Source organism: Coregonus lavaretus (genome assembly GCF_964263955.1).
Source record: "Coregonus lavaretus genome assembly, chromosome: 23".
In the NCBI taxonomy this organism is placed as follows: domain Eukaryota; kingdom Metazoa; phylum Chordata; class Actinopteri; order Salmoniformes; family Salmonidae; genus Coregonus; species Coregonus lavaretus.
The window spans coordinates 35442483-35456944 of record NC_140010.1 but is presented as its reverse complement, the minus strand read 5'-3'; the positions used below and the strand labels follow the sequence as shown (position 1 = coordinate 35456944).

Genomic DNA, 14462 nt, shown 5'->3' with positions numbered 1-14462 from the left:
GCGGGTGATCAAGTCACACTATAAAGCCAGGACAGATTGCAGAGGTCATTGAAATCATTCAATGAATTGTTCCATCCAATAGTATACTAAACATTACCAACATTCAAAACCTTTCATAAATGTTATGTACCCCAAGTGTACATTAAATCCTCATGACATTTATTCTCATAAGAAATCATGTATACCCAAAACTCAGTCAAAAAATTAAAAAACTTCATAAAATTCACTGTGTGTGCTCCTTTAAGACATATCACCTTTGACCTGTTGAAACTCCTAACACTCAAAATAACAACCCTTTATAAACATCATACTAGGTGTGTTGTGTTTTTATTTGAAAAACCCATTTGGAAAACAAAAAAAACCAGGCCAGGCCTTATTTAATTTGTTAGCTCCCTATTACAACCTAAAAATAAGACTAATTAATTTTACTAACTAGTCCACCCTAGCCCTGGGCAATATTCCAATGAGATAAAGAAATCCCCTTTCTCCTGGAATAGAAAGTATACATGTCGTTAACATATAATCAACAATCCAAAGATAGTAATTACACACAAAACCTGCTACATATATCCACAGTCCTCTATCATCAATAATCATTTGTATCAATCTAACTCCTCATAACTACTCCATAAAAATATTATATAAAACCTCAAAAAAAAATTTAAACCACTCAAAATTCCTCTGAGTTTACAATGATTATGTTGAATTGATTACCCTTCAGATCATATCCTCTTTAAATCTCACCATGATTATTGAACCCCTACATCTGCTCCTTTTGATTCCATATCAACTAATCCATTATCGTTTACTTTATCAGCAACCTAGGAAATATCAGTTTCCCCTTTTATTATTCCTAACTTCCCTCTAAATGTCAAATGTCATACATTATCCAATACAACCACGTACTCCTCCTAAGTAAGACTAGATATCTTATCCCCTGAATCGATTTAAAAATTGTTTGATACGTTGTCTCCTACTTTACCCTTAACATAATACTATAGGAGACTTCCATCAATCCTGGAAGAAATAAAAAACGCCCCCTCACAAAACACTGGATAATACCACGTTTATTAAGTTAACTACACCTTCTACTATAAACCTATAACCCCTTTCTAGTAATTGTATCATCGCTAACTGTTGCATTGATGTTTTAAATATAAACCTATTGTTTCATAATCCAAAACCCACAAAAAGATGTCTCCTTAATCCATCAGGCCAACAGCAACAACTATCTCCCATCGTTCAACGTACTATAAACAGATTATCGTTATCAGAAGTAATGAACCCTCGTCATAACTCACCGCTGTTTAAACAAACTATATAATGTCATAATAAAATGATCAATTATCAAATATTGTTCCTTATTCAACTATCTAAACATGTTCTTCATTAGTAAATCGTCTCCACAAAGCAATACTACCTAATAACATATTCTCATTCACCTAAATATAAATAATTACTTCTATTAAACAATCCCATTCAACATCAAGTCAACCTGTCTCATCACCCAATTAACTTACTTACTTTTTAAACCCTCTACAATATCTATCATACTCTACCGCTAATTTTCCTTATAACGGTACCTCAACAGATGACAAATTACTGTGAAGTTATAGTCAAAACAAATAAAACATCCAATTCAAAGCTATGCAACTTTAATTACTATGTTATACTATTTGTTGGTAAGACAATCCCTTTCACAAAATGTTTATCATGTCACCTATTAATCTATGTCAATATCCACAATGTAAAAGTTTTGCTTTCTATCCCTCTCTGGGTTTGAACCAGGGACCCTCTACACATATCGACAACATTCACCATCGACACACCATACAAAATCCGCGATCCTTGCAAAGCAACTACTTCCAGTTCATAGAGCAAGTGACGTCACCTAATGAAAACCGCACTAGCTCTCACCGCTAACTAGCTAGCCATTTCACACCGATAACATTCAACCCCCTATGATTTCCTTCTCCACAGCAACCATTGACCTTGTACACCTAACGTAACCCATAATGTCTCTTACAGCGCTCTCACGTTTCAGCAAGCCCCAATGGTTAACACCCGCAGACAAAAACATGGACATTCTTCCATGTTTTACTAGTAGACAAATTAACACACTCTCAAACAGCGTTCTACATTAACCTCTATCATAGGGTTTAAAAACTAACGTAACAACATTAACCATCCTAAATTGCTATAGTAACATCATGAACAGTGGGGAAAAAAAGTATTTAGTCAGCCACCAATTGTGCAAGTTCTCCCACTTAAAAAGATGAGAGAGGCCTGTAATTTTCATCATAGGTACACGTCAACTATGACAGACAAAATGAGGGAAAAAATCCAGAAAATCACATTGTAGGATTTTTAATGAATTTATTTGCAAATTATGGTGGAAAATAAGTATTTGGTCAATAACAAAAGTTTCTCAATACACAGGTCAAACGTTTTCTGTAAGTCTTCACAAGGTTTTCACACACTGTTGCTGGTATTTTGGCCCATTCCTCCATGCAGATCTCCTCTAGAGCAGTGATGTTTTGGGGCTGTCGCTGGGCAACACGGACTTTCAACTCCCTCCAAAGATTTTCTATGGGGTTGAGATCTGGAGACTGGCTAGGCCACTCCAGGACCTTGAAATGCTTCTTACGAAGCCACTCCTTTGTTGCCCGGGCGGTGTGTTTGGGATCATTGTCATGCTGAAAGACCCAGCCACGTTTCATCTTCAATGCCCTTGCTGATGGAAAGAGGTTTTCACTCAAAATCTCACGATACATGGCCCCATTCATTCTTTCCTTTACACGGATCAGTCGTCCTTGTCCCTTTGCAGAAAAACAGCCCCAAAGCATGATGTTTCCACCCCCATGCTTCACAGTAGGTATGGTGTTCTTTGGATGCAACTCAGCATTCTTTGTCCTCCAAACACGACGAGTTGAGTTTTTACCAAAAAGTTATATTTTGGTTTCATCTGACCATATGACATTCTCCCAATCCTCTTCTGGATCATCCAAATGCACTCTAGCAAACTTCAGACGGGCCTGGACATGTACTGGCTTAAGCAGGGGGACACGTCTTGCACTGCAGGATTTGAGTCCCTGGCGGCGTAGTGTGTTACTGATGGTAGGCTTTGTTACTTTGGTCCCAGCTCTCTGCAGGTCATTCACTAGGTCCCACCGTGTTTTTCTGGGATTTTTGTGATCATTTTGACCCCACGGGGTGAGATCTTGCGTGGAGCCCCAGATCGAGGGAGATTATCAGTGGTCTTGTATGTCTTCCATTTCCTAATAATTGCTCCCACAGTTGATTTCTTCAGACCAAGCTGCTTACCTATTGCAGATTCAGTCTTCCCAGCCTGGTGCAGGTCTACAATTTTGTTTCTGGTGTCCTTTGACAGCTCTTTGGTCTTGGCCATAGTGGAGTTTGGAGTGTGACTGTTTGTTTGAGGTTGTGGACAGGTGTCTTTTATACTGATAACAAGTTCAAACAGGTGCCATTAATACAGGTAACGAGTGGAGGACAGAGGAGCCTCTTAAAGAAGAAGTTACAGGTCTGTGAGAGCCAGAAATCTTGCTTGTTTGTAGGTGACCAAATACTTATTTTCCACCATAATTTGCAAATAAATTCATTAAAAATCCTACAATGTGATTTTCTGGAGAAAAAAATTCTCAATTTGTCTGTCATAGTTGACGTGTACCTATGATGAAAATTACAGGCCTCTCTCATCTTTATAAGTGAGAGAACTTGCACAATTGGTGGCTGACTAAATACTTTTTTCCCCCACTGTATGTTCAGTTTATTTATTACGATAGTATGTCCATAATACTTCTTACAAAGCTCCATTATCCCTAGTTTAAAAAATATATATTTCTATAATTGTCTTAGTTCCCTTGCTTCACTTCCCATGAATATAAGACATTCGCTTTTCTGTGCGTCCTAAACTACATTCAATTTCCCTGTAATCAACTAAGATCATAGCCACACAATGAAACCATCACTCCGCCTTTATCAGAATGAATGAGATCTAGTCAACTATCCTTTCTAAGTAGGCTACAAGTAACACCAAACACTTGCTGTAGTTTACCATCATATATTGAAATTATCCATTTATCACGATCCAATTTATTTATAGACATATTCCACCATTCTCACTCGTTTAATCTAGCAAAACCACTACCACGCACTCTTCTCTCCATACCCGTTAACATTTTTACATTTTAGTCATTTAGCAGACACTCCTATCCCGAGCGACCCACAATTAGTGAGCTCATACATTTTTTATACTTACACTAGCCCCCCTTGGGAATCTAACACACAACCCTGGCATTGCAAGCACCATTCTCCACTAACCGAGCTACAAGAGTCCTGCTATTTAAACCACACACGCTTCAAATCATACATTCAACATCACCAAACCAAATACTCTGTCGTACCCATTCAATCAACAACACATCAGCAGTGAAATGTACACTCATAAATGCAGATTGTTACTCCATGCCATTTAAATGATAAATAAATTCCACAAATAGCGCCATTACAATGATTTCTCATCTTACCCTCTGATACAAAATGAAGTTCCATCACTTTACTACGTTAGCTCTACCATGATAATTAGTTCAATTGAACCCTATATTGGCTTTGTACTATATTATACATTACGTCTAAAACAACATTACTTATGGTCAGTTTATTCCACTATCACATGATCCAACAACGGTATAAACTTAGAAAACCCATATTAATTACTTTCCCACCCATTACGTACGTCTACGTTTGGGTGAGCAAGTTTAATACAGACATGGCACTCTAATTATGATTTTGTCATTACCATTTCCAAATCGTCATAACTCCTTATAGAACATTAGAAACTTCTAGATACTGACCTCAAATAAGCCCTTCGTAGTGTTTTTAACCATTCTTAATCGACCCAAATCTCTACAAACATTTTCCCAGCGGAACCAAAAAAAAAAAAAGAAATAGACTGTAATTTCCCGGACACTGCTCTGCCTGTCCAGAAAATATAGCCTAAATTGCTCTCTAAATTAACGTCAATCTCCATGCCACACCTTGCATGCAATATTAGTAATTAAATACTTTACATAAAATCCCCATCTGTATTAAAATGTCATTTGCTTATTTCTGCCATTTTGGTGCTAGTATTCAATATGTTACATTACATTGGCTCCATCTCCTGGCCATTTTGAGTAATTCATCCACAGGACTTATTGTCACAGGGCTTGTATAACACGGTTGAGGCCTTGAACCTCTTCCCGACTAACACTGTATGATGATTCTTTCGCACCAAAGTATTTTATAAACTTTATGATGATTCTTTCACATCAAAGGCCTTAAACCTATTTTATGAACTTTATGATGATTCTTTCACATCAAAGGCCTCGAACCTATACCAAGGATTCTATTTTATAATGTCGTACACTGCATAATCTCGTCATGTTGAGGACTTGAACCTCTGACCTTTCTACGTTCGTCTACCAAGGACGTTTATCTCTGAGGACTCGAACCTCGCATCTTTCTACGTTCGTCTACCAAAGACGTTTATCGCTGAGGACTCGAACCTCGCATCTTAAAGATGTCTATCCTGTCGTCACGGGACTGACATAACCCATCTATCTTACTTTAGGACACAAATCTAACTTATCATAATAAAAGAGCCTACACCCAATGTTGTTAAAACCCATTCTACTACTTCTGTTTTGTGTTTGGTCCTTTACTCAGACCAAACTCTGTTTAGAATAATAGCACCCTATTATCGTCAAATTTAATTAACTCCTTACATCTCATTACATAACTCAATACAACTCATCGCCCCCTTTAAAAATATTGAATTTTAAACGTTCATTACAGTTCAGCTTTACCACAGATAAGCAGATTTCGACATAATCAAAAAAATGAAAGTCTGCTTACCTGTTAGTTGAGCTGTAGACTGTATCCTGTTCGTGAAGACGCCAATCTGTTATGATGAGTTTCTGGTATTGAGAAGTTCAAGATGCAAGAATTTACTTAGACATTCTGTGGAGTTTTTATACCAAGTATTTATTGGATCACGAGCTCGTGGGTTCATCTAACAAACAGACATGGCTTTGCCCTTCGTCAGTTGAACTAACTTGAACAAAGGAAACACTCTACCTTATATACCTTCTATTCCCCTCTTCCTGGCATACATCTGGTAAGTTTCCATGGGCACTCCCAGTCTTTGATGTTCATCACTCTACCCCAAGTCACTATCCTGCCCATCACTCATGCTATCCTAAACATCACTAATCTACCTTGACATAATGGAATGTAGACTTCATGACCCCAAACCACTTATCTCGTAACTCTACCTCTGTCCTCACAATACTATGACATGACATCATTACAATAATGATCAGTAGTAATCAATAGGGTTAAAGTACAGTTTTGTCTGTCCACGAAGAGTAGGTATAAATGTAAAGTTGAAGGCTCATAAAGGCATTGCGTGATTTTTTTTATGGATAGTCGGATGTACAGTATGTTTCCTTGTGTTACTACATACAGGACCCTAAGGTATTTTTTAACAGCCTTCAAAGAATGTCAGAAATTCAATGCGTCCTCACAAATATATTAGAATTTTAGCAACCATGTAGTCGCAGAGTGATTTCTACATATTGCTCCTATAACAGTTTGTTGTTTTCCACCTGGGGATATTAGCTTAGCTTTCTAACTACGAGTTTGGGCTGATTTCTTTTCTGGTCCTCTGTAGCTCAGTTGGTAGAGCATGGCTCTTTCAACGCCAGGATAGTGGGTTCGATTCCTGGGTGCACCTAAACGTAACAAATGTATGCACACATGACTGTAGGTCGCTTTGGATAAAAGCGTATTATATATTTTCATTTCAGGAATTGATTTACACGTGGGATTTGAGTAGCATTGAATTCCTTTTGTAATCTAAGAAGAGCCTTGCTCAGGTATCAGGGGCTTACATCTTTGTTTCTCTGTCTTCCCCCACTAGTCTGATGTGTGAGAAACGTATCTTTGAGACGGTGAACAGCGTGCGCCATCCGTTCCTGGTCAACCTCTTCGCCTGCTTCCAGACGCAGGAGCACGTGTGCTTCGTCATGGAGTACGCAGCCGGAGGAGATCTGATGATGCACATCCACGCTGACGTCTTCTCCGAGCCCAGGGCCATGTGAGTGACACCAGGGTCCTTTTCATTTACATTTTAGTAATTTAGCAGATGCTCTTTTTCAGAGCGACTTACAGGAGCAATTAGGGTTCAGTGCCTTGCTCAAGGGCACATTGTCAGATTTTTCACCTAGTTGGTCTTTAACCTTTTGGTTACTGGCCCGACGCTCTTAACCGCTTGGCTACCTGCCGCCCTGTTCATTAGGCAGAAAACGTTTTGATGCAGTGCGAAACAGGGAGGAACTACCTGGATTTGTTCAATAAGAACACAGATTTTCGTTTTCCTTTTGCAAAGGTTTTTGCTACAGTGTGCCCTACTCAATATACAAATATTATGCAAAGCAAGCCATAAAATCATGACTTGCATTTGTAAAAAATAATACAAAATGCAGTCTATTATTTTTTTGTGGTATAAAGGCTCACTTGCTTTGTGAGCACTGACGCTTTTGCTACTGCATAGATTATTTTCAGGAGCCCCCTCACCAATAATACTGGTGCAATTGGCTTTGAGTGTCTTAAGTGCTCACCTCCATATCCAGTGTCTTGTATTCACTTGTAACCTACATCATATTAGAAAGTGGATTCTCTCCTCCAACTAATCCAGCTATTGTTTTTTTTCTTCTCTTTCGTAGATTTTATGCCGCTTGTGTCGTATTGGGATTACAGTTTTTACATGAACATAAGATTGTGTACAGGTAAGCATAATTCCATTCACTGGATGAATATATGCTCAGATATAACATAAATTGATAGTGATACTCGTGCTTCTACATCTGCTTTGCTTGCTGTTTGGGGTTTTAGGCTGGGTTTCTGTATAGTACTTTGTGACATCTGCTGATGTAAAAAGGGCTTTATAAATAACATTTGATTGATTGATTTTGTTTTACTTTCAGAGATCTGAAGCTTGACAATCTGCTCTTGGACACTGAGGGCTATGTAAAAATCGCTGACTTTGGCCTTTGCAAAGAGGGTAAGTGGGACAAAACAACCTCAACTTAATGTCACTTTTCCAACACCATTGAATGTAAAATAAATGTATAATAACCTAAATCTGACTCAGTCAAAACCTTAACTCTATCTAAGGTCTCTGCTGATCTGAAACTTATGTGGGTGTCAAATGTACATACCTGATGCCTCCCGAGTGGCACAGCGGTCTAAGGCACTGCATCGCAGTGCTTGAGGCGTCACTACAGATCCGGGTTCGATCCCGGGCTGTGTCGCAGCCGGCCGCGACCAGGAGACCCATGAGGCGGCGCACAATTGGCCCAGCGTCGTCCGGGTTAGGGGAGGGTTTGGCCGGCTGGGATGTCCTTGTCCCATCTCGCTCTAGCGACTCCTTGTGGCGGCCGGGCGCGTGCACACTGACTTCGGTCGCCAGCTGTACGGTGTTTCCTCTGACACATTGGTGCGGCTGGCTTCCGGGTTAAGCGAACAGTGTGTCAAGAAGCAGTGCGGCTTGGCGAGGTGGTGTTTCGGAGGACGCATGGCTCTCGACCTTCGCCTCTCCTGAGTCCGTACGGGAGTTACAGCAATGGGACAAGACTGTAACTACCAATTGGATATCACGAAAAAGGGGTAGAAAAGTACCCCAAAATATATATTATAATAATAATGTACATGTCTGGGTGTAAAGTTTCTGTATTAAACATGTGTCATGGTTATGTGTATTCTGTCAGGAATGGGGTTCAGGGACCGCACCAGTACGTTCTGTGGCACGCCAGAGTTCCTGGCCCCCGAGGTTCTGACGGAGACGTCGTACACGCGTGCCGTGGACTGGTGGGGTCTGGGGGTCCTCATCTTTGAGATGCTTGTTGGAGAGGTTAGTTGGTCTCACCTTCTCACCTGTCATATGGATACCTACTCAGTGTTATGACTGGTCAGTACTTTGTCAGCTCTGAGAACAGAATATTTTAGAATATTGGCATTGAAATGACAAGATTATAATATTTGTCATGACCTTTCTAACATTATATACATAGACGGTCTGGTCAGTACATTCCATGTAAAAAACTATTATATATCATTGATTGTATGTGAAAAAATCTTTTTGGCCCGCCCCACAGTCTCCCTTCCCTGGAGATGATGAAGAGGAGGTGTTTGACAGCATCGTCAACGATGAAGTCCGCTACCCAAGGTTCCTCTCAACGGAGGCTATCTCCATCATGAGAAGGGTGGGTTCTGGATCCCTTAATAAACTAACCTCAAATTGCGTCATTGAATTACAGCTTGGATGTTTATTCTGCTTTGTTATGCTCTTTTTGGTTGTAGCTTTTGAGGAGGAGTCCAGAAAGACGTCTGGGGGCAGGAGAGCGAGACGCAGAAGAAGTAAAAAAACATCTGTTCTTCAGAGTAAGGAAAGAATGTTCTACTTTCTCATATTTAATACCTAGGTGTCTGGTTAGACCGTAAACTCTCCTTCCAGACTCACATTAAGCATCTCCAATCCAAAGTTAAATCTAGAATCGGCTTCCTATTTCGCAACAAAGCCTCCTTCACTCATACTGCCAAACATGCCTTCGTATAACTGACTATCCTACCGATCCTTGACTTCGGCGATGTCATTTACAAAATAGCCTCCAACACTCTACTCAGCAAATTGGATGTAGTCTATCACAGTGCCATCCGTTTTGTCTCCAAAGCCCCATATACTACCCACCATTGTGACCTGTACGCTCTCGTTGGCTGGCCCTCACTACATATTCGTCGCCAAACCCACTGGCTCCAGGTCATCTATAAATCACTGCTAGGCAAATCCCCGCCTTATCTTAGCTCATTGGTCACCATAGCAACACCCACCTGTAGTATGCGCTCCAGCAGGTATATCTCACTGGTCATCCCCAAAGCCAACACCTCCTTTGGCCACCATTCCTTCCAGTTCTCTGCTGCTAATGACTGGAACGAACTGCAAAAATCTCTGAAGCTGGAGACTCTTATCTCCCTCACTAACTTTAAGCATCAGTTGTCAGAGCAGCTTACCGATCACTGCACCTGTACACAGCCCATCTGTAATTATCCCACCCAACTACCTCATCCCCATAATGTTATTTATTTTGCTCATTTGCACCCCAGTATCTCTATTTGCACATCTTCTTCTGCACATCTATCACTCCAGTGTTAAAACTAAATTGTAATTATTTTGCACTATGGCCTATTTATTGCCTTACCTCCATAACTTACACACACACTGTATATAGATGTTCTATTGTGTTATTGACTGTACATTTTGTTTATCCCATGTGTAACTCTGTGTTGTTGTTGTTTTTATCGCACTGCTTTGCTTTATCTTGGCCAGGTCGCAGTTATAAATGAGAACTTGTTCTCAACTGGCTTACCTGGTTAAATAAAGGTTAAATAAAAAAAATAAAAAAATTTAAAAAAACAACACAGCCACAATTTTAGGCAATGTGGATACCACAAAATTACAAATGTAGGCTCCTGTTCATTAGACTTGCCTAATCTCGGTTATTGACGCAAACGGGTTTTCTCATGAGGTAGATGATACAGGACAAGTCTGTCCTGAGAGTTGACATAAATTCACTATTTCCTCACCCATTTTCTCTCTCCCCCCAGAATATGGATTGGAACGGACTACTGGCCAAGAAGGTTAAGCCTCCGTTCGTCCCGATCATCCAGGACTCCAACGATGTCAGCAACTTCGATGACGAATTTACCTCAGAAGCGCCCATCCTGACCCCGCCCAGAGAACCTAGGGCGCTCAGCGGGGACGAGCAGGACATGTTCTCTGACTTTGACTACATCGCAGACTGGTGTTAGCCCCCCCCCCCCCCCTTCTCCCTCCTCAAAAACGCGTTGAACAAACACACAATTGTGAGCTACAGTCAGTCAGCGCTGTCTACAATTTTTTTAACGCCTCTTTTCCAAACCAACGTCGCAAGACAGTGGCACAAACTGCACTCTGCCATTTAAAGACCACCACCCAACTCCACAACTGAACCCCCTGGTTTATTTTTTAACTAAATTAGGAACATTTTGCTTCTCTTTAGAAACTTTGGGAAAAAGAGGAGGAAGGAGGCCTCCAGCGCATGTCGTGTCGATTGTCTGACCACTGAGAATGTTGTCAAGTGAACTCTGTCAAAGGAAATGCCGGCAACATAACAATCAATGTCACGGTTCGTTTTTTTGATCATGTACAGAATATTATTCCTCTGTATTTTTAACAAGTCATTTCGCAAGCCCTCTGCCATAACTAAATGACTTATCTCTCTGTAAGGGTTAACATGTCTGCCATGTTGTGTTACGAATGATGAGTGCTTTGAGCATTTTATCACTGAACCGTCACTTAAGGTAAAAGACAACAAACATCTTGACTACTACTGCCTCTTCACTTGAAACCCAAGGAAGGTCTCCTTTTTAGTTTCTCCCCACACTTTTTTAAAAGATGCCTTAAAATCTTCCTGTTTCTGCTACCAAAGCTTAGAGCTATGTCTACGAATAGAGCCCAGAAAAGCTTTCTTTTTAAACATATGATCATTACACAAAAGCAGTGCGTCCAGTGTTAGTCCTCATGGTATTACAGAAACTAAATCCCTCATGTACTGTGACCATGTCAGTTTTATATGAGCTTTAACTGTATTGTTTAAGGGTAATGTTTCTTTTTGTAGTGCTGTATGGTTGTTGAAATACAGTATAATTGAAGCGGTAGAACATTTCTAGACTACACAGCATACCACACGTCAAAGGAGACTGCACTGTTTTAAACGTGGTCATTTGGAAGGAGCACACACTACGGAGACCTATCTGACATGGCTCCTTCTGGTGGATTCCTAGCACCAAAAAGCAGTGGCCATATGTATCAAGCGTCTCGGAGTAAAGTGACGATTTAGGATCCGTTTTGCCTTTTGGATCAAAATACATATTTTTACATGGACAAGGGGACCTGATCCTAGATCAGTACTCTTACTCTGAGATCCTTGATATATATACGGCCCCAGATCTCATTCTTGAGGGATAACAATGCATTCAGCTAGCAATGTTTTACTCTTGTGTGTAGAATCAATTCCTCTAGCATTTCTAAAAGAGTTGGTCAGTTCCAATCGAATCAGAAAATGAATTTAGTATTTCTGTTGAATTTCCATTCACTCCCTAAATTGACTGAGTTGAAATGGAATTGATCCCAACTTTGATACTGCAATCATTCTCTTAACTGAAGAAGATACAAGAGCCAGAAGATTTCACAGCCTGCAAAGATTAGACTTGGTCAAATGATGGATCTGAAGTGACTGATACAGTACAGCTGATTACCAAAACCCATCCCTCCAGTCCTGACAGTGGGACTATGGAAACCGTAATGACAGAGTGAACCTATGTGAAGGGAGAAGTTGCCTCTAGGTTAAAGTTAGGATTGGGGAAGGGTAACCTAATCCTAGGGGAAACTACTCTGGAGCGTAAACTAAACTCAGTGCCAGTTTGTGCAGACAATATGTAAATTAATCACTACAGGGGAGGGCAGGGTATATATATATATGTACACACAATTAAACTGAAAGCACTAATTTTATCAATATATTTTTTAATGATCTATGTTTAGCGTAATTATGAAAATAGATTGTACAGTTTTGGGGGGGCTGTTTGAGCATGTTACAAAGACAGACAAGCTTTCTTTATGGTACACGACATTGAAGTTACACAAGACTGTTGAACCTGGTGTAAAGAAGCATTTTGCAGTCGTCGTATGTCGCCTATCATGAATGCACAAATTAAACATTGTTAGAGTGGTGCTACTTCCTTTGCATATTGTATTCTATTGGTGTCAGCACATCACTTACAAAATTGCTGTCTTTGCTTTGAGAATCTCCCCAATAGAACTGGCCATCAACATACTATGGCAGTCCACTGTCCATCCATGACCCAGAGTATATATATATCTTACTGAATTCAGACCATAGAGAGACTCATCTTTATATCTGTGCCATTATAGCGTCTGTGACAGCAGACGGCAGCGCCATTCAGGCTACAACCCATAGGAATCTCCACGCAGGTGACTACGTTAAAATGGCACTGCCCATGCTAAAACAGCCTTTTGGCCACTAGAGGCCTCTATCATTCTATATAGCCCCCTTTATACCTGGTTCTAACATGCATCCTTTGTCCTGATCTTGTCCTCATTCTGATTGTGCCCAAATTTTTAGACAGGTGTAGGTGATTAAAAGACGCATTTTGATCAGATTGTGCTCTTCCTGACCACCCCAGGAGGTAGTCAGGCACGCATTGTGCCTTGATATCTTACAAGTGTAGACTGTTCTGGACAGTGAAACCTTTTACGTCATTATTCTGTCTTCTAAAATCATTGACAGGTGGCAACACTTATGGCATCAATATCGCTTAAAATAAATATTTTGAAAGAATGGCTGTTAAATAATTTGCATACGGGATGAACCAGGAAATCGTCAGAGGACGAATATGAGGCACATTTTAATATATTTCTGAATATATGGGCACAATCAGAATGTGGACAAAATCAGGACAAAGGATGCATGTTAACGCCAGGTATAAACGAGGCTTACGACTCAGACCAAGCTGGAGCTGGCTTTTGAGAAATAGCATGGAATTATACTGAACAAAAAATATCAAACATTTCAAGGATTTTACTGAGTTACAGTTCATATAAGGAAATCAGTCAATTTAAATAAATAAATTAGGCCCTAATCTATGGATTTCACATGGCTGGGCAGGGGTGCAGCCATGGGTGGGCCTGGGAGGGCATAGGCCCACCCACTTGGCAGCCAGGACCAGCCAATCAGAATTCGTTTTTTCCCACAAAGGGGCTTTATTAGATAGAAATACTCCTCAGCAGCCCCTCTCCCCCTCAGATGATCCCGCAGGTGAAGAAGCCGGATGTGGAGGTCCTGGGTTGGTGTGGTTACACGTGGTCTGCGGTTGTGAGGCCGGTTGGATGTACTGCCAAATTCTCTAAAACGACATTGGAGGTAGCTTATGGAAGAGAAATGAACATTCAATTCTCTGGCAACACCTCTGGTGGACATTCATGCAGCCAGCATGACAATTGCATGCTCCCTCAAAACTTGAGACATCTGTGGCATTGTGTTGTGAGAAAACTGCACATTTTAAAGTGGCCTTTTGTCCCCAGCACAAGGTGCATCTGTGTAATGATAATGCTGTTTAATCAGCTTCTTGATATACCACCCCTGTCAAGTGGATGGATTATCTTGGCAAAAGGAGAAATGCTCACTAACAGGGATATAAACAAATGTGCACAACATTTGAGAAAAATATTTCAACATTTCTGGGATTTTTTTTGTTTCAGCTCATGAAACCAAGACTTT

The 14462-nt window shown here is 40.3% G+C and overlaps 1 protein-coding gene across 1 annotated transcript in view; it reads left to right on the top strand.

Moving 5' to 3' along the window:
• The window catches only part of LOC311099242 (serine/threonine-protein kinase N2-like), a 59133-nt gene extending 46235 nt beyond the window's left edge, over window positions 1–12898 (top strand). Inside the window, exons 16-22 of the mRNA XM_084139932.1 lie at window positions 6986–7162; window positions 7791–7853; window positions 8052–8128; window positions 8835–8977; window positions 9222–9329; window positions 9427–9507; window positions 10729–12898. Of these exons, the coding sequence (XP_083996058.1) occupies window positions 6986–7162; window positions 7791–7853; window positions 8052–8128; window positions 8835–8977; window positions 9222–9329; window positions 9427–9507; window positions 10729–10932 (853 nt within the window). The 3' untranslated portion in view covers window positions 10933–12898. The remainder of the gene's footprint in view (window positions 1–6985; window positions 7163–7790; window positions 7854–8051; window positions 8129–8834; window positions 8978–9221; window positions 9330–9426; window positions 9508–10728) is intronic.
• Window positions 12899–14462: the final 1564 nt, after the last annotated feature.